The sequence below is a fragment of the Coregonus lavaretus genome, assembly GCF_964263955.1.
Source record: "Coregonus lavaretus genome assembly, chromosome: 37".
NCBI lineage: Eukaryota > Metazoa > Chordata > Actinopteri > Salmoniformes > Salmonidae > Coregonus > Coregonus lavaretus.
Genome location: NC_140024.1, coordinates 21,298,755 through 21,324,373, shown reverse-complemented (window position 1 = coordinate 21,324,373; position 25,619 = coordinate 21,298,755). Strand labels below are relative to the sequence as shown.

The window sequence follows — 25,619 nt, the reverse complement described above, 5'->3', positions numbered from 1 at the left end:
AGTCTTTAAAAGCCTGTTTAGGAAGAGAGCAACATGAACATCCACAGATGGATCAAAAGCATATTATGTTTAATTATACATATTTCAAGTATTTTTTGCAATTTCCCTCTAAAGGTAATTACTGCATTTCTACTAATGTTCCCTGGACTGCCAATGCCGAGAAAAGGGCTTACAAAACCACTCAGAAATTAGGACCTTTTTGGGCCTGTTAGCCTAGCTTCTGCTCTCTCTCCTCTAAAACGTCCAAATGCCTGAATTCCTATTGCCTTGCCTCTCTCTGACTGCAACATAAAGGCCTATTATGAGCTCTTTGGGGACTGGCTCCAGATACCATTTCAAACGCTAAAACGTAAAAAATCCTCTTATGTCATTTTTAGTTTTCAATTTTTTCATACGTGTGAAGAAATAAAGAAAGGGAGCTGGAGAAGAAAGCTATTTCTTTCTTTTTTCTACTTCTTTTTGTGAGCTGCCGCCTGCCGTCTCATGTGCCGCGGGGCCACGGGCGATGCCAAAGAAACTGGAGATCCAACCATCCCACCACACAGAGGACGGCTTCAGTCTCTTCACACCGTTTCAATTCAGCTCTCCAAAAATACAGGCCTCTCTGACTGCACTGCTCAGATCTTTACAAGGCAGCAGCCAGACACTAGGTATCTATCGCTGGGAAGGAAAAAGTCTCTTTGGTTCCTAGTGGCTGTATTATTGAAATGGACTAATATAACTTCATCTGGTTGTGTCTCACTTAGTCTTATATATGTGTTTGTGTATCTGTTTGAAAGAGAAAAGATCATGGGTGGGTAAAGAAAAGGAAAGTGCCCTGTTACGTGTAAGAGTATATTTGAATGTAAATGTCTTTGAACCCTTACCTCTCTGGTGACCTTGCCATTGTTGTCAAAATCATACAGCGTGAACGTCCACTCCTGTCTGTTGTCTTCCTCTACAGAGACGGCACACTCAAGCTCCTGAAACAAATCACATTTCAATATAAGTATCGATACATTCATGACTGTGTGCATGCGTGCGTGCAAGTGAGCATCCTTCAATCCCTGAAAGAGTATTCTGTTGTCGCTCTAGTTCTCCCCAGAGGCACTAATAATCAAATCAAATCAAATGTATTGGTCACATTCACATGGTTAGCAGATGTTATTGCGAGTGTAGCGAAATGCTTGTGCTTTTAGTTCCGACAGTGCAGTAATATCTAGCAAGTAATATCTAACAGTTCCACAACAAATATCTAATACACACAAATCTAAGTAAAGGAATGGAATAAGAATATATAAATATATGGATGAGTAATGTCATTGTCAGAGCGGCATAGGCTAAGATGTAATAGATAGTATAGAATACAGTATATACATATGAGATGGGTAATGCAAGATATGTAAACATTATTACGATTGTATAGAATACAGTATATACAGTATCTCACAAAAGTGAGTACACCCCTCACATTTTTGTGACAACACTGAAGAAATGACACTTTGCTACAATGTAAAGTAGTGAGTGTACAGCTTGTATAACAGTGTAAATTTGCTTTCCCCTCAAAATAACTCAACACACAGCCATTAATGTCTAAACCGCTGGCAACAAAAGTGAGTACACCCCTAAGTGAAAATGTCAAAATTGGGCCCAATTAGCCATTTTCCCTCCCCGGTGTCATGTGACTCATTAGTGTTACAAGGTCTCAGGTGTGAATGGGGAGCAGGTGTGTTAAATTTGGTGTCATCGCTCTCACACTCCCTCATACTGGTCACTGGAAGTTCAACATGGCACCTCATGGCAAAGAACTCTCTGAGGATCTGAAAAAAACATAAAGATGGGCTATAAGAAGATTGCCAAGACCCTGAAACTGAGCTGCAGCACGGTGGCCAAGACCATACAGCGGTTTAACAGGACAGGTTCCACTCAGAACAGGCCTCGCCATGGTCGACCAAAGAAGTTGAGTGCACGTGCTCAGCGTCATATCCAGAGGTTGTCTTTGGGAAATAGACGTATGAGTGCTGCCAGCATTGCTGCAGAGGTTGAAGGGGTGGGGGGTCAGCCTGTCAGTGCTCAGACCATATGCCGCACACTGCATCAAATTGGTCTGCATGGCTGTCGTCCCAGAAGGAAGCCTCTTCTAAAGATGATGCACAAGAAAGCCCGCAAACAGTTTGCTGAAGACAAGCAGACTAAGGACATGGATTACTGGAACCATGTCCTGTGGTCTGATGAGACCAAGATAAACTTACTTGGTTCAGATGGTGTCAAGCGTGTGTGGCGGCAACCAGGTGAGGAGTACAAAGACAAGTGTGTCTTGCCTACAGTCAAGCATGGTGGTGGGAGTGTCATGGTCTGGGGCTGCATGAGTGCTGCCGGCACTGGGGAGCTACAGTTCATTGAGGGAACCATGAATGCCGACATGTACTGTGACATACTGAAGCAGAGCATGATCCCCTCCCTTCGGAGACTGGGCCGCAGGGCAGTATTCCAACATGATAACGACCCCAAACACACCTCCAAGACGACCACTGCCTTGCTAAAGAAGCTGAGGGTAAAGGTGATGGACTGGCCAAGCATGTCTCCAGACCTAAACCCTATTGAGCATCTGTGGGGCATCCTCAAACGGAAGGTGGAGGAGTGCAAGGTCTCTAACATCCACCAGCTCCGTGATGTCGTCATGGAGGAGTGAAAGAGGACTCCAGTGGCAACCTGTGAAGCTCTGGTGAACTCCATGCCCAAGAGGGTTAAGGCAGTGCTGGAAAATGATGGTGGCCACACAAAATATTGACACTTTGGGCCCAATTTGGATATTTTCACATAGGGGTGTACTTACTTTTGTTGCCAGCGGTTTAGACATTAATGGCTGTGTGTTGTGTTATTTTGAGGGGACAGCAAATGTACACTGTTATACAAGCTGTACACTCACTACTTTACATTGTAGCAAAGTGTCATTTATTCAGTGTTGTCACATGAAAAGATATACTCAAATATTTACAAAAATGTGAGGGGTGTACTCACTTTGGTGTCACGACTTCCTCCGAACCTGCCTCCTCTCCTTGTTCGGGCAGGCTTCGGCGTTCGTCTTCACCGGCCTTCTAGCCACTGTCGCTCCTCATCTCATCATTCCATTTGTTTTGTCTTGTTTATTACACACACACCTGGTTAATTTCCCTTCATCAGTACCTGTATAAGTATTCCCTCTGCACCCCTTGTCTTTGTGTGTGATTGTTTATTGTGGAGGTTACTATAGCTCGGTGGAGCTATATGGTATTTTGTATCGCCAGGATATTCACCCGTGTGCCTTGTTGTCTACAGTGCACAGTAATACCGCACTGGAGTGTTTTACGCATTGCTGCATACCGTTGTCTTACCGAATAAACCATTTATTCTGTGATTGACCCTCCTGCGCCTGACTCCGTCCAAATCACCCACCAAAGAATCACACACCCAACAGCATGGAGTCGGCAGGAGATGGGAATATGCCTGGAGTCGTGGAGCGGGTCCGGGAGCATTCCAACATGCTAACCAGCTTGGGCAAAGCGATGGATCGGGTTCTCCAGGTCGTCCAACGCCTGGAGAGGAGAGGACCCGACCCTTCAGGACCAGCTGAGCGATCCAGCCACCCACACCCCAGCACCCAGAGGGATTCACCTATCCCCACCGAGGGAGTATGACGGGACAGCTGCCCGCTGCCAGGGATTCCTCCTGCAGCTGGACCTCTATTTTTCTACCATCAGCCAGGCTCCATCGGAGCGGGAGAAGGTGTCCGCCGTCTCCTGCCTCTCGGGGAAAACCCTGGAGTGGGCCAACGCAGTCTGGAGTGAAGGAGGACACGCGTTGGAGAATTACGGCGAGCGGCTTGTTCATCTGAGGCAGGGGACGAGGACCGCGCAGGACTGCTCTGGAGTTTAGAACTCTAGCGGCTGGGTCCGGCTGGAATGAGCGGGCCCTCATCGACCGCTTCCGGTGCAGCCACCAGTCTGTCTCTTTCCTCGGATACCACATCACCACCTCAGGTGTGGAGATGGAGGGAGACCGCATTTCAGCCGTGCGTAATTGACCGACTCCAACCACGGTAAAGAAGATGCAATGCTTTATTGGGTTTTCCAATTACTATCGGAGGTTTATCCGAGGCTTTGGCAAGGTCGCAGCTCCCATCACCTCTCTGTTGAAGGGTGGGCCGTCCCGGCTCCGCTGGTCTGCTGAGGCTGACAGGGCTTTCCGTAACCTGAGGGCTCTGTTCACCTCAGCCCCGGTACTGGCCCATCCCGATCCATCATTACCGTTCGTAGTGGAGGTGGATGCATCCGAGGTAGGGATAGGTGCTGTGGAGGCACTTGCTCGAGGGGGCGAAACACCCTTTCCTCGTCTGGACTGACCACCGTAATCTGGAGTACATCCGGGCAGAGAGGAGGCTGAACCCTCGCCAGACCAGGTGGGCCTTGTTCTTCACCAGGTTTGATTTCACGTTGTCATACATACCAGGTACTAAGAACGTGAAGGCAGATGCGCTGTCACGGCTGTACGACACAGAGGAGAGGCCCATAGACAACACCCCCATACTCCCGGCCTCCTGCATTGTGGCGCCGGTACTGTGGGCGGTGAACGCGGACATAGAGCGGGCGTTACGCACAGAGCCATCTCCACCTCAGTGCCCAGCTGGGCTGCGGTACGTGCCGTCTCTTATCCGTGACCGTCTTATCTATTGGGAACACACGTCCCCCTCCTCAGGTCACCCAGGTATCGGTCGTACAGCGCGCTGCCTGACCGGGAAGTACTGGTGGCCTACCTTGGCTAAGGACGTGAGGGTGTATGTCTCCTCCTGCTCGGTGTGCACCCAGAGTAAGGCAACTAGGCACCTCCCAGCGGGTAAGTTACATCCCTTACCAGTTCCAAAACGGCCATGGTCCCACTTGTCAATTTACTTCCACACTGATCTTCCCCTCTCTCAGGGTAACACCACCATCCTGGTTGTTGTGGACCACTTTTCTAAAGCCTGCCGCCTCCTTCCTCTGCCCGGTCTCCCCACGGCCATGTAAACTGCGGAATCCCTGTTTACTCATGTCTTCCGGCACTACGGGGTGCCAGAGGACATAGTGTCTGACCGGGGTCCCCAGTTTACATCCAGTGTCTGGAAGGCATTCATGGAACATCTGGGGTCTCGGTCAGCCTGACCTCTGGGTTTCACCTCTGGAGAGCCCTGCGGTTGTGGGCGGTGCAGTTGCCATACCAGGCGGTGATACAGCCCAACACAATGCTCTCAATTATGCATCTGTAAAAGTTTGTGAGGGTTTTAGGTGACAGGACACATTTGTTGTTGCGCCTTCTTCACCACACTGTCTGTGTGGGTGGACCATTTCAGTTTGTCAGTGATATGTACGCAGAGAAACTTAAAACTTTCCACCTTCTCCACTGCTGTCGCATTGATGTGGATAGGGGGGCACTCCCTCTGCTGTTTCCTGAAGTCCACGATCATCTCCTTTGTTTTGTTTTGTTGACGTTGAGTGAGAGGTTATTTTCTTGACACCACACTCTGAGAGCCCTCACCTCCTCCCTGTAGGCTGTCTCATCGTTGTTGGTAATCAAGCCTACTACTGTTGTGTCGTCTGCAAACTTGATGATTGAGTTGGAGGCGTGCATGGCTACGCAGTCATGGGTGAACAGGGAGTACAGGAGGGGGCTGAGCACACACCCTTGTGGGCCCCCAGTGTTGAGTATCAGTGAAGTGGAGATGTTGTTTCCTACCTTCAACCCCTGGGGGTTGCCCATCAGGAAGTCCAGGACCCAATTGCACAGGGTGGGGTTGAGACCCAGGGCCTCAAGCTTAATTATGAGCTTGGAGGGTACTATGGTGTTGAATACTGAGCTATAGTCAATGAACAGCATTCTTACATAGGTATTCCTCTTTTCCAGATGGGATAGGGCAGTGTGCAGTGTGATAGCGATTGCATCGTCTGTGGACCTATTGGGGCGGTAAGCAAATTGAAGTGGGTCTAGGGTGACAGGTAAGGTGGAGGTGATATGATCCTTGACTAGGCTCTCAAAGCACTTCATGATGACAGACGTGAGTGCTACAGGGCGATAGTCATTTAGTTCAGTTACCAGATTGAATATGTCCGTAAACACACCAGCCAGCTGGACTGCGCATGCTCTGAAGACGCGGCTAGGAATGCCGTCTGGGCCAGCAGCCTTGCGAGGGTTAACACGTTTAAATGGTCAAATCAAATCAAATTGTATTTGTCACATGCTCCGAATACAACAGATGTAGACCTTACAGTGAAATGCTTACTTACAAGCCCTTAGCCAACAATGCAGTTTTCAGAAAGAATACCCAAAAAAATCACAACAAAATACAATACAAAATAATACGAAATAAAAGTAACAAATAATTAAAGAGCAGCAGTAAAAATAACAATAGCGAGGCTATATACAGGGGGTACCGGTTCCAAGTCAATGTGCGGGGGCACCGGTTAGTCTAGGTAATTGAGGTAATATGTACATGTAGGTAGAGTTATTAAAGTGACTATGTATAGATAATAAACAGAGAGTAGCAGCAGCATAAAAGAGGGGGGATTAGATGTTCAGGAGTCTTATGGCTTGGGGCTAGAAGCTGTTTAGAAGCCTCTTGGACCTAGCCTCTTGGACCTAGACTTGGCGCACCGGTACCGCTTGCTGTGCGGTAGCAAAGAGAACAGTCTATGACTAGGGTGGCCGGAGTCTTTGACAATTTTTAGGGACTTCCTCTGACATCGCCTGGTATAGAGGTCCTGGATGGCAGGAAGCTTGGCCCCAGTGATGTACTGGGCCGTACGCACTACCCTCTGTCCATGTTGGTGGTTCACAGTTCGACTTCACACTCACTTCAAACTGGAGCTGTTTCTGTGTCCCTGCGGGCGCCTGGCTCTCTCTTCCCTGCATCTTCTCCTCCACACAGCAACTGTCCACCATCTTCTCCGGGGGCAGAGCCACTGTAAACACACACGCAACCAAATGATCAAATCAAAGTTGATTGGTCGCGTACACAGTTTAGCAGATTTTGTAGCAGGTGCAGCGAAATACTAATGTTACTAGCTCCTAACAATGCAATAAAATGTCAAACAATTAAAATGTATGGAAAGAAAATATATATATATTTTTTTTTATCAAGAACGGCGGGATGAATCTGATTAACAACCCAAATAGCACTACAGCAGGATTAAAATGCAATCTATATGTACTGTATGTACACCGGGATCAACTAAGAATGATATGTATAGCAGTAGATACAGTTGAAGTCAGAAGTTTACATAAACTTATGTTGGAGTCAATTAAACTCGTTTTTCAACCACTGGCAAGTCGGTTAGGACATCTACAGTGAGAGAAAAAAGTATTCCATCCCCTGCTGATTTTGTACGTTTGCCCACTGACAAAGACATGATCAGTCCATAATTTTAATGGTAGGTTTATTTGAACAGTGAGAGACAGAATAACAACAACAAAATCCAGAAAAACTAATGTCAAAAATGTTATAAATTGTTTTGCATTTTAATGAGGGAAATAAGTATTTGACCCCTCTGCAAAACATGACTTAGTACTTGGTGGCAAAACCCTTGTTGGCAATCAGAGGTCAGACGTTTCTTGTAGTTGGCCACCAGGTTTGCACACATCTCAGGAGGGATTTTGTCCCACTCCTCTTTGCAGATCTTCTCCAAGTCATTAAGGTTTCGAGGCTGACATTTGGCAACTCGAACCTTCAGCTCCCTCCACAGATTTTCTATGGGATTAAGGTCTGGAGACTGGCTAGGCCACTCCAGGACCTTAATGTGCTTCTTCTTAAGCCACTCCTTTGTTGCCTTGGCTGTGTGTTTAGGGTCATTGTCATGCTGTAATACCCATCCACGACCCATTTTCAATGCCCTGGCTGAGGGAAGAAGGTTCTCACCCAAGATTTGACGGTACATGGCCCCGTCCACCGTCCCTTTGATGCGGTGAAGTTGTCCTGTCCCCTTAGCAGAAAAACACCCCCAAAGCATAATGTTTCCACCTCCATGTTTGACGGTGGGGATGGTGTTCTTGTGGTCATAGGCAGCATTCCTCCTCCTCCAAACACGACGAGTTGAGTTGATGCCAAAAAGCTCGATTTTGGTCTCATCTGACCACAACACTTTCACCCAGTTCTCCTCTGAATCATTCAGATGTGCATTGGCAAACTTCAGACGGGCCTGTATATGTGCTTTCTTGAGCAGGGGGACCTTGCGGGCGCTGCAGGATTTCAGTCCTTCACGGCGTAGTGTGTTACCAATTGTTTTCTTGGTGACTATGGTCCCAGCTGCTTGAGATCATTGACAAGATCCTCCCGTGTAGTTCTGGGCTGATTCCTCACCGTTCTCATGATCATTGCAACTCCACAAGGTGAGATCTTGCATGGAGCCCCAGGCCGAGGGAGATTGACAGATCTTTTGTGTTTCTTCCATTTGCGAATAATCGCACCAACTGTTGTCACCTTCTCACCAAGCTGCCTGGCGATGTTCTTGTACCCCATTCCAGCCTTGTGTAGGTCTACAATCTTGTCCCTGACATCCTTGGAGAGCTCTTTGGTCTTGGCCATGGTGGAGAGTTTGGAATCTGATTGATTGATTGCTTCTGTGGACAGGTGTCTTTTATACAGGCAACAAACTGAGATTAGGAGCACTCCCTTTAAGAGTGTGCTCCTAATCTCAGTTTGTTACCTGTATAAAAGACACCTGGGAGCCAGAAGTCTTTCTGATTGAGAGGGGGTCAAATACTTATTTCCCTCATTAAAATGCAAATCAATTTATAACATTTTTGACATGCGTTTTTCTGGATTTTTGTTGTTGTTATTCTGTCTCTCACTGTTCAAATAAACCTACCATAAAAATTATTGACTGATCATGCCTTTGTCAGCGGGCAAATGTACAAAATCAGCAGGGGATGAACTTCTTTTTTCCCTCACTGTACTTTGTGCATGACACAAGTAATTTTTCCATCATATGTTTACAGACAGATTATTTCACTGTATCAAAATTCCAGTGGGTCAGAAGTTTACATACACTAAGTTGACTGTGCCTTTAAACAGCTTGGAAAATTCCAGAAAATGATGGCTTTAGAAGATTATGATAGGCTAATTGACATCATTTGAGTCAATTGGAGGTGTACCTGTGGATATATTTCAAGGCCTACCTTCAAACCCAGTGCCTCTTTGCTTGACATCATGGGAAAATCAAAAGAAATCAGCCAAGACCTGTTAGGCCTCCACAAGCAATTTCCAAATGCCTGAAGGTATCACGTTCATCTGTACAAACAATAGTACGCAAGTATAAACACCATGGGACCACGCAGCCATCATACCGCTCAGGAAGGAGACGCATTCGGTCTCCTAGAGATTAACGTACATTGGTGTGAAAAGTGCAAATCAATCCCAGAACAACAGCAAAGGACCTTGTGAAGATGCTGGAGGAAACAGGTACAAAAGTATCTATATCCACAGTAAAACGTGTCCTATATCGACATAACCTGAAAGGCCGCTCAGCAAGGAATAAGCCACTGCTCCACAACCGCCATAAAAAGCCAGACTACGGTTTGCAACTGCACATGGGGACAAAGATTGTACTTTTTGGAGAAATGTCCTCTGGTCTGATGAAACAAAAATAGAACTGTTTGGCCATAATGACCATCGTTATGTTTGGAGGAAAAAGGGGGACTTGCAAGCTGAAGAACACCATCCCAACCGTGAAGCACGGGGGTGGCAGCATCATGCTGTGGGGGTGCTTTGCTGCAGGAGGGACTGGTGCACTTCACAAAATAGATGGCATCATGAGGAAGGAAAATTATGTGGATATATTGAAGCAACATCTCAAGACATCAGTCAGGAAATTAAAGCTTGGTCGCAAATGGGTTTTCCAAATGGACAATGACCCCAAGCTTACTGTCACGCCCTGGCTCGGGGGACTCTCGTATGTTGAGCCAGGGTGTTAGTTTCTATGTTTTGTTGTGGGTCTAGGTTATTGTATTTCTTTGTTTGAGTGACTCCCAATCAGAGGTAACGAGTGTCAGCTGTTGGCTCGTTGTCTCTGATTGGGAGCCATATTTAACTATCTGTCTTTCACGTTGTGTTTGTGGTTTCTTGTTCTAGTTGGTTTGTGTTAAACTGTAGACGTCACGTTTCGTTTGTGTTTTTGATCGTGTGATCATTTATAGTAATAAAATATGTTCACCTTCAACGCTGCGCATTGGTCCTCTATGTTAGACGATCGTGACACTTACTTCCAAAATTGTGGCAAAATGGCTTAAGGGCAACAAAGTCAAGGTATTGGAGTGGCCATCACAAAGCCCTGACCTCAATCCTATAGAAAATGTGTGGGCAGAACTGAAAAAGCGTGTGCGAGCAAGGAGGCCTACAAACCTGACTCAGTTTCACCAGCTCTGTCAGGAGGAATGGGCCAAAATTCACCCAACTTTATTGTGGGAAGCTTGTGGAAGGCTACCCGAAACGTTTGAACCAAGTTAAACAATTTAAAGGCAATGTTACCAAATACTAATTGAGTGTATGTAAACTTCTGACCCACTGGGAATGTGATGAAAGAAATAAAAGCTGAAATATATCATTCTCTCTACTATTATTCTGACATTTCACATTCTTAAAATAAAGTGGTGATCCTAACTGACCTAAAACAGGGAATTTTTACTAGGATTAAATGTCAGGAATTGTGAAAAACTGAGTATAAATGTATTTGGCTAAGTTGTATGTAAACTTCCGACTTCAACTGTATATTACAGTAAGCTATGTCAACAATCCAGTGTATAAATAAGCATAAGGCACAGACACAAAATACTTTGGGGCTTGGATGCAAATCATTACTATGGGAAAGTGCTAGCATAGCACCAGGAATGGGTGAGGAGGTGGATGAATAGAACATGGAGACATGGAACTGAACAGACATAGCATGCCTAAAATGCCAAGAAAAGGACATGATGCTACTGTATAATGTGGCGTAAGATATTAAATTCTAAACTGGGAACATCATCTGATCTGAACATCAAAGAACCCCATGGGAGCCCTGCCTCTGTCTCTGTGCCCACTGTAGCGGAGCTCATAACTCTAGATGTTTCACTGAGCATTATATCTCCCAGACATATAGCCCAGACAGACAGTGTCCATAGGGAGGCCTCACCTCGTCTGTCACACACACATCCTATTCCACATCCTCATCAACACTAGGCCTCAACTACAGTATCAAACCTTTATGGTGTATGTCAGCCCACCAACAGCCCCCCTACTGTAACTGAACATGTCACAGTCCTTTCATATCCTCTCATCACATCATAATCCAATTAAAACCTCTGAGATGCTTCAGACCTGGGTACTACATATGAAAAACAGACTGATAGGCCACTGGCAGAGGCCATGAATACACAGAGTCTCTCCATTGGTCCAAGTAGTGCACTATTTAGGGAATAGGGTGCCATTTTAATTGGGACGCAGTTGGTGGCCATTTGGTTTAGCTTGGAGCTGGCTGGGTTACTGTGCACATATATACACAACCACCCACACTGCACAGCTCCTCACTCACCCCCCCCCCCCCCCCCCGCACTTTGAAGTTCCATTCTCAAACCTTTTGGACGAGGATCAGACCAGCCGGCTGTAAAACAGAATCACTAATTAATTAAGCCAAGTCAAATCTGAAACAGTGTTTGTTGTGGTCGCCAAAGGAGCAGAAAGACAGACACAACAGCCTCGTTCTCTTTCCTCTGTATCCAAGCAGATCAAAGAGAGAGGAACATGTCTGTCCCGTCTCCCATCCCCTCGGCTGCAGGCACAATGAAAGGCAGCATCCTAGGGACCAAAAAGTTTTTGGAGGACAAAAATATAACCCTCTCTTTTGATCATCACAGGTGCTCAAAGGTACCATTGTGCCGTGCAAGGGGGCAAATCTGTTGGGTAGCAAGCCCAATATTGTGGAGATGGAGATGCTTATCTCCAGGCTAATGAAAAGGCCCAGAGGAATACTGTAGGCTATGTCCCAGAGGGCACCCTATTCCCTATGTAGACGTAATCTGCTATCTCCCTCTCTGACTCTGACCCCCTCGTCACTGAAATACAGTCGGCCTGCTCTTTATGAGTGGAGCTAAATGCTGCCAGAGGATTGGCTGGTGATCCGATCTGAAGGGAGGGGAGGAGGGGCTGGCACTCTCACTATACCATCATGCCTGATTCAACAGCCCTGCCATTATATACACACGCACACATGTGTAACCCCGCACAAGCACACACACACAGCTATCACACCATCACACCCACAGGACCGCTGTCACACACTCTCAGCTTTCAGCTCTGTGTGGTTGGTCTGAGAGTCAAGCAAGTGTGACCAGACACAACAGAGATACAGGTTTATACAGCTGAATAGGACTTCTGAGCCTCACTTAATGACCTTGTGAAAACTACATTTGAAAGGCACAGAGGATGTAACTGCAAGATCCGAAGAGCCAAAACACGCTTTCATCTTGGATCCCTTTTTCTTCGTCCCTCTTTGCAATTTTGCCAGCAAGTTATTTTTTAATCCTCACAAACTTCCTTTGGAAATGCTTACTGAAGCCCTGAGGAAAGACAGGCTTTTATATGTGCATTGGCCTAACGATCATCTGTAACCTCTCTCTGGCTCTCTATGTCTGTCTCTTTCCCCTTCAACAAACCACTTTCATTCCTGGCTTATAAAGAATCAAAAATCCGGAATGCTCCATAACAGTTTTCATTCAAGTTTAAATGTGATTTAAGAAATCTGTTAGTGAACCCCCAGGTCTAAAGAAGCATTGTACCAAACGGTAATCAATAACTACTTTGATAATAAATCGTCTCTCATAAGTTCTGACTGAAATGTACCACAAACGGTACTTGTCTACAGAGGCTGTAAGAGAACCATGGTGTATATTATGTTTAATTATACATATTTCAAGTCTTGTTAGCGTTTTCCCTCAAGGTAATTACTGCATTTCTACAAATGCTCCCTGGACTGCCAATGCCGAGAAAAGAGGCTTACAAAACCACTCAGAAATTAGGACCTTTTTGGGCCTGTTAGCCTAGCTTCTGCTCTCTCTCCTCTAAAACGTCCAAATGCCTGAATTCCTATTGCCTTGCCTCTCTCTGACTGCAACATAAAGGCCTATTATGAGCTCTTTGGGGACTGGCTCCAGATACCGTTTCAAACACTAAGACGTTTGAGAAAGGGACCAAGATGGCTCTTAATCTGACACAGGGAGGGATTTTGACAGGAACAAGGTGTGGTGTGAATGGCCATCTAACGTTACCATACTTTCATGTTCTATAATAGGTTGTATTTATAGTGTTTTTCACCAGGTCTTAAGGCCCTTTTATGTGGAGGGGACTGTGATGAGGACCACCCCTTAAAATAAACCAGCCTGAACTAGTTAAACTCAACAACAAAACTAGCCAGCCGAGACACCCTGACCCACATATCTGGGCTGGTCCCATCCCACTCTCCCCTGCTGCCAGTTAGGTAGCACAACAGAGCTCAGTTCACATGAAGGGGGAGGCTTCTCCTCTCCTTCCTGATTCCTTAATCCAGGATCACACCACACAGGGGGAAAACAGAATAGATGGAGGCGGGTTGCAAAGCACAGAGGGGGAGGGGAGGGCCGGGTGAGAGAAAGGGGGGAGGAAAGGAGAAGGAAGGTAATGGAGGGAGAGAGGGACTGGGGGGGTTTCATACATCCACCTCATCAGCACATTTCAGGAGCTTAGTGGAGGAGGGGGGAGGAGACAGGCGGCCTACCTTCTAAACGGTAATGTTCATCCCTGATCCCCTCTGCACACGCCTTGTCCAACACATCCTGGAGAGAGAGAAACATAGAGAGACACATTTATCTTAGTGTATTTGTCACAGACCATGCACAACAAATATATATTCCACCAGATTTAGCTACAGAGTTTATTTCCATACAGTATCGAGAAAGAGTATATTCAACATATAAACAAACTATTCTAGCTGGACACTGGAGATCCACATTAGAGCCGCCAATACATAGTGACATTGCCAAATCCAAATGCCACTGGCACACAGTACTGGAGTAAGTCAAAGAACGGCCTCAATCACTGGTCTCAATCACACTCTTCCTGTGGTGAATTGTGGGTTGTCTGTGAGGTTATTTCCGTGACGGGGTCTATCGTCATTGGTGGTAGCGATTCGCTGGTGGGCTTGTTTTCTCAGTCCACCCGACCCCCGCCCCTCTCCTCTCCTGGCAGCCGTGTCTGTGAGTGCATACCAATGGGACTGCGTGATATGTGAGCTTGGGGCTTCACCATGGAAAATGCCAACTCAGGTGTCTCTGTGGCATTACAGTCATCTGGCCCGATAACCATTACTCACACACACACACCCCTGATCTGAGAGTTCTCTTTCTCACACACATATCGGGAAAAGCTCCCTCTCTCTCGCTGGCATAGACATACATACTACTGAAAACACTGTCACACCGTAACCCTACACAGATATAAACCCAGACACATACTACATGATAAACACACCACACAACCACACTCTACATACTGTACATGTATTAAAGTTACGGTATACCCTATCCCTTATGTGTAAATATAAATATAAATAAATATAAATATAAATATAAAATTACCTGCTCCAGCAATCAAATCAAACACCACTAAAACAACTCCTGAGCTGCTTGATCTAGTCTATGTGGAGCTACTAGCTCTCTTTGCATCTCTCTCTCGCTGTATCTCTCTGTATCTCTCTCTCTCTCTCTCTGTATCTCTCTCTCCCCCCTCTCTCTGTATCTCTCTCTCACTGTATCTCTCTGTATCTCTCTCTCTCTCTCTGTATCTCTCTCTCCCCCCTCTCTCTGTATCTCTCTCTCTCTGTATCTCTGTATCTCTCTCTCTCTGTATCTCTCTGTCCCCCCTCTCTCTGTATTTCTCTCTCCCCTCTCTCTCCTCTCCCTCTCTCTGTATCTCTCGCTCTCCCTCTCCGTATCTCTCTCGCCTCTCTGAGAGAGAGGCTGGAGGAATGTTGATTGAGGGGTGATTTTTCTGGGTGTTTGTGGAGGGAGGGAGGCTGGGGGCTGGGACCTGGGCTGGGCCTTAATTGCAAACAGTACTGTAGATCTCTCTCTCCCCTCTCCCTCCCCTCTCCCTCCCCTCTCTCTGTGTTAAATAGGTGGATTTATGAGAGTGAAAAAGTGTAGAAGGGATTTGGGTTTAATCTAGTAGAGAGGTAGAGTTCAGCTGGGGTGATCCTAGCCCAGTCAGCCTAGTAGAGCAGCTCTGCAGCGTACCCCAGTCCAGCCCAGCCCACACTACTCACCACATCACTGACTGACTGACTATAGTGCACTAAATATGGAGAAGGGTGCCATTTGGGACATAACTTGACTGAGGCTGTCTGAATCACTAAAACCTGCTCAGGGTAGCCAGGTTCCTCGCTCTCCCTCTGAGCCGAAACCTTACCAGCCTGCTATTTAAACTAGGCCTGACCCAGACTAATATGGTCAGGCCCAAAAGAAGCCAGCCCAGGAGATAAAAATCAGACACTGTCTGTGTGGATGGAGTGAGAGTGGAGAGCGAGAGAGGAGGGGAGTGGGCGGCGGGGAGAGAGTTACATGAAGCAGTGTTGTGTTGCTGCTTAGCGCTCAGCCCCTGCTTTGCATTTGAGAGGCAGCCAGCAGAGCAGTCTGCAGCAGATAAGGTAAGTAACAGGAGAGCCTCTCCATGTGTACGCTGCTTTAAAAGATCTCCCTGTCCAACACAAGGCCTGAATGTCTCAGTGCTGCTGAAATCCTGCTGCCAACACACATCTGTAACGCATTTCTGAATGCCTTATATTTACAGATACTCAGCGGGGGGCTCTGAATGTAGTACAGATGAAGCTGTAGTGTGTAGCGCGTGTGTGTGTGTGTATGTGTGTGAGTGAGTGAGACAGAGAGAGAGAGACAAAGACAGAGAGAGAGAGAGAGAGAGAGAGAGAGAGAGAGAGAGAGAGAGAGAGAGAGAGAGAGAGAGAGAGAGAGAGAGAGAGAGAGAGAGAGAGAGAGAGAGAGAGAGAGCTGCAGTCAGATGGCTGTCCCTGAGTGGCATCAGGACTATCTCTGCAGGTCAGGCAGAGTTCTTCAGGTCAGAGGAGGAGGGCTCAGGAGCGCCAGCTGACAACTTAATTGTCAGTAGTACTGCAGCCAGCATTGGCACCACAGCCACAGAGCTCCAGATCTACAGTACTGTTTGCAATTAAGGCCCTGGCCTGTACAGTAACCCCAGCCCAGGTCCCTGCCCCCAGCCTCCCTCCCTCCACAAACCCCCAGAAAAATCACCCCTCAATCAACATTCCTCCAGCCTCTCTCTCACCAGGGTTTGTGCTCTGAAATCAAACAATGAAGACAGCTGGGCTTTAGTTACAGCGAGCAACATCCCTCCAATCAAACTCTCAAAGTACACACACACACACATTCTTGCTCTCTCTCATACACACTCACTATCTCTCTATCACGTACGCACAGTATTGAGTTGAGCACATTTTCTGTTTTTGATGAATTACCCAAAATGATGGCGGGGTTAGCCAAGAACATGAGAACATGGGAAAGAGGAATGTGCTAATTGGTTGTTGTCTGTGATGATGGATGGGATCTGCTCTTGGCATCTCTGCTTAATGTTGACATTTTTTAAATACATTCAGTAAAAACCTCAGATTTCTTTTTCAGCTCTCTCTCTCTCTCATTTCTCTCATCCCTCATCAAAAGACCTGACCGCTAAATGGCACGAGGAATATGATAAGAGAAACACAGTAATTTACACAGTATCATTTGAAGTCTATTTCTTTCTCTTCTACTTTCTAGAATGTGCCGTTCAGAGAACTGGGCAATTCGACACACACTCAAAGTTTGAACTCAGACCAGGACTGCCCAAAATGTCCCATATTAAGATTCCTCTGGTCCTGGCAGTGAAGTGACTGAATATCCCTTGTTCTTTCTCCAGGGCCTTGTCCCAAAGGAACAATAAGGCCACTCTCTTTGTCCTGTTGTGGCCCTGTCAGTAGGCTTTAATGGAGCTAGAAAAACACTTTCAGTGAGGCTCAGGTCCTCAGGTCCTCACCTCCTCACCAGGCAGGCAGAGGGCTGGACCAACTTTATTCAGCACTGTGAGAGAGAAGTTTAATCCCCTGAACCTCACTTCTGACTCTGGTGGTGACACACTGAGCCCTCTATAGTCTTCAGCCCCTCCCTGCCACCTCAGCATCTCCATTCAGATCAATGGAGGAGCTGGCCCAGGCCCGCACCCCTCAGGCCCTCACCCCTTCTAGTGTGGGACTGACTGCTCTTTTCTTCCTGGGGAGCTCACAGGAACCCCACAGCTCCCAGGTTTGAGGATTAGGGAATGGGGATACTGACTAGTGACCTCTGTCCTCTTTTAGGAGGTTCTAAAAAAGGTTTAGGAGTTGTTTTTGTTCATTGATGGATTATTGGTTGGCACAATAGATGGAAGATTTCACATAGGATGTTCACTGATTTTTTTAAATTCACACTTCAAAGTTGTTTCATCCTCTCAGCTTCATGGCCAATGTGGGCTTCAATACACAAGTAACGTTATCAAAGAAGAATTAATACTATTCTTTAAATGTTTTCCAGTGATTGCATCTTTTGTTCATCCAACCTTTATTCTTTATCTTCCATGACCGTGTTTGCCACTAGCTATAAACATGGTAATCAGCTGACCTTAAAAGAGCCATCCATCTTGACGTGTCAGGCCAATGAGCCAATCACAGGCCTGCCTGGTGACCTTTGCCCTCTGTGGGGTCAAGGGTCACAATAGGAGTGCAGCTTAAGGCAAACAGAGTCAGGGACAAGGCCAAGTGCTGCACCACTTTGATCATCTCAAGTAGAACACAATGAACACGGAATCTTCCTGTATCTTTCATACCTTTAGTAACCATCTTCCATACTATATGCTAATCAAATGTGCTTCACTGGTCTAACTCTATACAACAAAACAAAAAAGTGAAGGCCCAGCTGCTCATTTGAGCAATAGCCGAGGATAATTAATTGCTCAGATGATGAACATCGTGTGACACAGTAAGTTGTAAGTTCTTTTGGCTTTTTTTTCCTGTGTGTTTACGACTGGTGTTATGGAGTGTTTATGAAGGTTTTACGAAGACTACAGTGAAGTGTCACTTTCCCAGCTCTGCAGAACGTATTTGGCCGCTACTGCAGAGCTTCAGAGTATCATGAAAGGCTGTAAGCACATGAACAAACCTCCTTCCTCCAACGCTTGGGACCACCAAAAACAATTTTCCAGACATGATGTTTAATGTTCTGTGGAAACCAAAGTATAAAGTATTTTACTTTCAACAGGAGCCAGACCCTTCAGAGTGTCTTCTCTTCTGGGCTTGGAGGACGGAGGATTGTATGGCCCCAGTGTATTTTAAAGTTGTTAAAGCCCCTTCACAGAAAGTGATTTATTCCTAGAGCAGCATAAGACAGGAACACAGTGTGACTGTGCTGCATTACAGCATCCCAGTTAGCTACATTAGTACTGGACAGGCTGCCCGCTCCGTCTACTAGGGCTGTTTGATTTGGCCTTTGAATCAAAATGGCTAACCCACGTCAATGAGAGACATAAATATGGATTTGAATAAGGGAAAATAAAGGAGAACCCAGATTTGCGTATTTACAAATAATAATATTTTAAGAACTAACATTGGAGCAGAATGGTTATATTGAGAGTATAAGTGAGACAAGAAACCACTGACTGCAGGGGTGAAGAGCACATCATAGACTGACTGAAGGTTGGCAAGTTAGGGCACAAGGTTGCCATGGGGGCCCGCCAGCCTTACATTTTACATTTTAGTCATTTAGCAGACGCTCTTACAGTTAGTGAGTGCATACATTATAATTTTTTTCATACTGGCCCCCCGTGGGAATCGAACCCACAACCCTGGCGTTGCAAACACCATGCTCTACCAACTGAGCTACATCCCTACCGGCCATTCCCTCCCCTACCCTGGACGACGCTGGGCCAATTGTGCGCCACCCCATGGGTCTCCCGATCGCGGCCGGCTACGACAGAGCCTGGATTCGAACCAGGATCTCTAGTGGCACAGCTAGCACTGCGATGCAGTGCCTTAGACCACTGCGCCACTCGGGAGACATACCCTTACAGGCACTGTGTTCACAGACATACGTGCCGCCCAGTCTGACTGTGGCTGTTAAATGTCAGGTAGGGACGGGTGAGGAGGAGAAGGAGCGGTTCACATGAAGAACTGAAGCTGAGTCCTGGGTCGTGTTCATTATGGCAACAGAAAACACAAATTTGCATTTCTTATTGGACAAGTCCATGTAGTTCCACCCCGTTTGACTCAGTTTACAACCTAGTTCTAAGCTGCTGTCTGGTGTCTGCTGGTGCTTTCTGTTTTTCCACACAGTACCACACAATTGAAAGGGTCACAGACATACTGGGCCGTGTGTGTGCCTATGTATGTGTGTGTGTGTGTATGTATGTGTGTGTGTCTATGTATGTGTGTGTGTGTGTGTGTGTCTATGTATGTGTGTGTATAAGTGCGTGTGTGTTTATGTGTGTGACTGGTTGGTTATGAGCACATTCAGTGTATGAGTGCGTGTGTAACTACCATGTGTGTGTTTACATGTGTAAGTGTGGGGTTGTGAAAAGTCCTACAAGGCCCTGGTCTCTACGCTGTCTGCCTCCACCCAACACAGGCTGCTGACAATTTACGCGGGCGGCCGATGACAGCTCCCCCTGATCGTGCGCCAGTCAGCCAGGGCGCAGGGCCCGGTGGAGGCAAGCAGGAGGCCTCAGGAGCCGCATTGGGTTGGAGCAGTGTTACTAGTTACTGGCACTCCTTCAAAACCCAGGAAAAATCTCATTATGGGAGTGAAGCGTTGGGTTGGGTGCCTCCCGCTGCTCTCTGCTCTGCTCTCCCAGGCAGTACTGGAACAGGATAACACCTTCAGGTCTGACATTTAGACTGGAGCAAGACAGGCCCACGACGCAGAGCAGGCAGGGAAACAACACATGAAAGGCCATTTAGAGAACGTGAGGAAGACAAACAGAGCGAGGAAGACAAGAGAGAGGGGAGAACGAGGGAATGGTTGGTGGCCATGTCTGACTTGTTGTCTGTCTGTCTGTTAGTCCTGCTGGGTCCTTTTGACAGAGAGACACAGAGGATCACAGCCCACAGGCCTCACCCAAAGCCATCTGCCAGAGGAAAGGGATTTAAGTGTAAAAACTGTCCGGGTGATATCTGTCTACAACAACTAAGCTCCTCTCAGCCATGGCCACATGTCAGAGTCAAGACAGGGGTCATGAATAACCTAGAAAACCACACCACACCAATGCTAACATCTGAAATGTATATACAGTGATCCCTCGCCACTTCGCGGTTCACTTATCGCGGATTCGCTATTTCGCGGATTTTCATAATGCATTTTTTTTTTTTTTTTGGTGCATTGTGCTCTGCATTCTGATTCGCTAAAAACTCACTCCCGCTTCTTGTATCAAAACATGCTACGAATTGTGCTATCATTTTGTCGTCTCGTGCAGTTATGTGTACGTACATAAAACAGCTTGGCAAATTTACATTAAGTTGGCCAAATTATCTTGTAATTTCGAACATCTTCTAAACCCATAATGTCGACGAAACGGCCTACACGTGAGTCACTGTATTTGTATACATGTAATAGTTGCTAATTGTAAAAAAAAAAAAGTTTTCTATTTCGCGGATTTCACTTATCGCGGGTCATTTTCGGAACGTAACCCCCGCGATAAACGAGGGATTACTGTATAAATTAAATTCATAATGAAAGAAATCCACTAAAACTGCTTGTTTTTAAAGCCAAGACATTGCCAAATGGCTTGATGACAATGCTATAGGTTGCAGCACACAAATGGCTGATGTTGAAAGCTTAGAACTAAAACAACAAAACGTCTATTGGTTTTAAGGCTGCAAATGAGCTTAAGGTGTAGTGTTACTGGAGCAGGACCTCTTGAGAGGAAATGCCCATCCCCCCTCCGCCCCCAACAGAGTAAGCTGAGACACTCTGGAGGCTGGTTCAAAGGTTTGGGTCTGATGCTGCGACTATATGCTTGAGTAGGGGGATCCGGATCAGAGAGTTAGAAGTGCAGTGACCCTTTCAATTGTGTGGTACTGTGTGGAAAAACAGAAAGCACCAGCAGACACCAGACAGCAGCTTAGAACTAGGTTGTAAACTGAGTCAAACGGGGTGGAACTACATGGACTTGTCCAATAAGAAATGCAAATGTGTGTTTTCTGTTGCCATAATGAACACGACCCAGCACTCAGCTTCAGTTCTTCATGTGAACCGCTCCTCCTCCTCCTCACCCGTCCCTACCTGACATTTAACAGCCACAGTCAGACTGGGCGGCACGTACTGACAAAACACGACGCCTTGAGATCGTGCCAAGATAGAAAGTGTTGATGTGAGGTAGTGAACGGAGCATGGCTTCAAAGAGGATCGGTTTGCACACATGAAATTAAGATCTCAGATAATCATATACCGTAGCGAACCTGGCAGGAGACAGAAAGACACATCTACCAGGGTGGAGAGAGCAGACAGCCAATTATTGTGTTAGATCAACAGCCATATCTGTGTGCGTGTGTGTGTGTTGAGCAAACATAATGTAGGTGTCTGCATGTAGCATGTAGCACTATGAGCCAGAGAAACCTGTTCTGTTATTTACAACTCACTGTGAAGAGCCTATCCTCTCGGGCCAGAAGATCTGATGCTACTTTGAGGTATTTCTTTGGTTCCCACCAAAATCATAGATACTTGGATGGACTCCAACATCATAGATCTTTATTAAAAGCAGAAGAGAGGCAATTTGACATGCCAAGAAAAGAGACATATCGGTTTTCTTTTACAATGCTATTTGATGCACATTTGATAATCAACTGAACGTTTTTCGCTGAGTTCAAAGCATGTCAAGGCAATCCGAGGTTTGATCTTTAGGTCCTTTTCAACTTCTGAGCCAAGTCCAGCCTGATCAGATAAAACCCTCTTCAAGGAAACAAAGAATGTTTCCTTGAACTCTAACTGGACCATAACAACTCACTGACTGAACTCCAGGTCCCCCATTTGAAACACCATGCCAGACGGTCGGACGACAGTGGCTAATTTGACGCTTCTGAAGGAGCAGAGTGGACCGGACACCTTCATTGCAGTCGGCAGGGTTATGGTGCAGACTCTGCGGCCCCACGCCTGACACCACTCACTCACAGCACACCCACTTGTCTTCCCTTCCTGCCTGTGACCCAGGAAGGAAATTATAGCCACAGGCTGGGGATTCGTCAGCAGCCAGTCAGCCAGTCAGGTTGGAGGGAGGGAGGAAGCTGCCTTATGATTAAAGTGTGTGTGGTATGCAGTGAGCAGCACCAGGGTTCTGTGATGGCTTCGCTGGGCTGGTTAGGAGAGGTGGAGGGGCCTGTAGGGGTGCATGCCAGTGGGTTTACCCTCTTATCTCTAGTTAACTGAACAGGTCACATACAGACAGCTCTATCCTCTAGCAACACTGGGAAGGGAAAAAAAAGCCTTGTGATTGGAGGAGCTGTGGTGTCCAATCTCATGGTTTTATGCTGGTATATTTATTGACATTTGGTGCATCCGTGCACACCAACTGCATAACATAACATTGCTGAATGTGGTGCCTTTGATACCAGATTTAACTCATGGGCCTGGAGAGAGAAAATGATGTGTGTGCGCGCGTGTGTGTGCCTGCTTGCGTGTGTGCCCGTATGTGTGAATCCAGCCCCCCAGAAGACTATCCCCTAATGACTGCCTCTGGCTTTTATAGTTTGATTGTGCACGGCCTGCCCACCAGTCATTTTCACCACGTCAGATTAACATTGCAAACATTGCTGGTCACATTACCTCATCCACATCAAAGGCTTCCCCCTAAAAGGCTCAGTAGAATATTAGTGGAGATTTACAGCCCTCATTTCTGTACTTCAGAAACATGCTGATTTGAGCTAATCTCCCTCCCTCCTTCCCTCCCTGCCTCTTTGTGCTTCATGTGTGAAGTTAGCCAACGCTTTAATGACCCATTTACAAAACTTTTACACCTGCAAAGATAATCTTTTACAGCTCTGCTAGCTTGCTAACCCCTCGGGCAACGCACTCCACTGCAACCTGCCTGTTTCTCAAGGCATAAGGCAAGGTATTTATTAGGTTGAAAAATATGTAACCACAGCAATTAGCTTTTATCAGGCTGTTTATCAAACGAGTGTCTCACAGAGAGAGGAGGAGGAGAAAATGGCTGCTAGATCAAGGGTCTTTAAAGCTCTTGTTATTCTGCGGTTGGTTTCCCCCAGCCCAGCAGCAGAGAACTGAGAAGGGGTTAATGGAGATACAGTAGATTTGTATTTGTATTTATTATGGATCCCCATTAACTGCTGCCAAGGCAGAAGCTACTCTTCCTGGGGTCCAGCAAACTTAAGGCAGTTTATACAATTGTAAATACATTACAATACGCTCTTGCTGCTAGTGAAGCTCGGATCCACCTCTATGCGGACGACACCTTTTTGTATACATCTGGCCCTTCATTGGACTGTGTTAACAAACCTCCAAACGAGCTTCAACGCCATACAACACTCCTTCCGTAGCCTCCAACTGCTCTTAAACACTAGTAAAACTAAATGCATGCTCTTCAACCGAACGCTGCTTGCACCCGCCCACCCGACTAGAATCACTACTCTCGGCGGGTCTGACCTAGACCTATGTGGACAACTACAAATACCTAGGTGTCTGGTTAGACTGTAAACTCTCCTTCCAGACTCACATTAAGCATCTCCAATCAAAAGTTAGATCTAGAATCGGCTTCATATTTCGCAACAAAGCCTCCTTCACTCATGCTGCCAAACATGCCCTCGTAAAACTGACTATCCTACCAATCCTTGACTTCGGCGATGTCATTTACAAAATAGCCTCCAACACTCTACTCAGCAAATTGGATGTAGTCTATCACAGTGCCATCCGTTTTGTCACCAAAGCCCCATATACTACCCACCATTGTGACCTGTACGCTCTTGTTGGCTGGCCCTCACTACATATTCGTCGCCAAACCCACTGGCTCCAGGCCATCTATAAATCACTGCTAGGCAAATCCCCGCCTTATCTTAGCTCATTGGTCACCATAGCAACACCCACCCGTAGTCTGCGCTCCAGCAGGTATATCTCACTGGTCATCCCCAAAGCCAACACCTCCTTTGGCCGCCATTCCTTCCAGTTCTCTGCTGCCAATGACTGGAACAAACTGCAAAAATCTCTGAAGCTGGAGACTCTTATCTCCCTCACTAACTTTAAGCGTCAGTTGTCAGAGCAGTTTACCGATCACTGCACCTGTACACAGCCATTCTGAAATTAGCCCACCCAACTACCTCATCCCCATATTGTTATTTATTTTGCTAATTTGCACCCCAGTATCTCTATTTGCACATCATCTTTTGCACATCTATCATTCCAGTGTTAATACGAAATTGTAACTATTTTGCACTATGGCCTATTTATTGCCTTACCTCCATAACTTACTACATTCGCACACACTGTATATATATATATTCTGTTTGTATATTTGACTTTATGTTTTGTTTACCCCGTATGTAACTCTGTGTTGTTGTTTTTATCGCACTGCTTTGCTTTATCTTGGCCAGGTCGCAGTTGTAAATGAGAACTTGTTCTCAACTGGCTTACCTGGTTAAATAAAGGTGAAATAAAAAAATTAAAATTAAAATTCAGAGAGAATATGAACTCCAGGTGGACTGCTCTCTCTCATTCAATTCAATTCAATTCAATTGAAAGGGCTTTATTGGCATGGGAAACATGTTTACATTGCCAAAGCAAGTGAAATAGATGAACAGTAAACATTACACTCACAAAGGTTTGAAATAAATAGAGACAATTCAAATGTCATATTATGGCTATGTACAGTGTTGTAACAATGTGCAAATAGTTAAAGTACAAAAGGGAAAATAAATAAACATAAATATGGGTTGTATTTACAATGGTGTTTGTTTTTCACTCTCTCTCTCTCGAACACATTCTCCGCCAGCCAGCCCAGCCACTATGATGAACCCTCTATGGGAGAAAGCCTCCATTCCCAGGGGGAGCCGGGATTGGAAAGGAATGGAGACCGCTTGTCACTTGGCCTTGATTTACCAGTGTCCTAGTCTGCCAAGAGTAACAAATCACTACGTTATAGCCCTTGTCTTTGAATGCAGAGTGAAGTGAAGCACATTTCTAAAGCATGGAAGAGATGAGGGGAGAGGAGCCGTATAGGCAGCAGTGTGGGGTTAACACTGCAGAGAGAGAGAGAGAGAGAGAGAGAGAGAGAGAGAGAGAGAGAGAGAGAGAGCTGTATGAGTTCCAGAGGGCGTGACGCAGTGTGTCTAGGAGGTCTGGGTAATTAGTTGAAGTATCATGAGTGGGTTTAGGAGACGGTGCTGTAGGGGTCTGTGTGGGTTCAGACACCGGTCTAAAGTGCTTCAGAGCGTGGGAGGGAGGGAAGGAAGGAAGGAAGGAAGGAAGGAAGGAAGGAAGGAAGGAAGGAAGGAAGGAAGGAAGGAAGGAAGGAAGGAAGGAAGGAAGGAAGGAAG

At 46.3% G+C, this 25,619-nt stretch overlaps 1 protein-coding gene across 1 annotated transcript in view; it reads right to left on the bottom strand.

Annotated features, from left to right (window-relative positions):
• Window positions 1-738: 738 nt before the first annotated feature.
• Window positions 739-25,619, bottom strand: part of LOC311111378 (protein naked cuticle homolog 1-like) — a gene marked incomplete at its 3' end in the record, with an annotated part of 38,599 nt that continues 13,718 nt past the window's right edge. The window contains exons 4-7 of the mRNA XM_084154095.1: window positions 13,770-13,827; window positions 6,844-6,950; window positions 867-962; window positions 739-768 (exon numbers count right to left, since the gene is read on the bottom strand). Coding sequence (XP_084010221.1) covers window positions 739-768; window positions 867-962; window positions 6,844-6,950; window positions 13,770-13,827 — 291 coding nt within the window. The remainder of the gene's footprint in view (window positions 769-866; window positions 963-6,843; window positions 6,951-13,769; window positions 13,828-25,619) is intronic.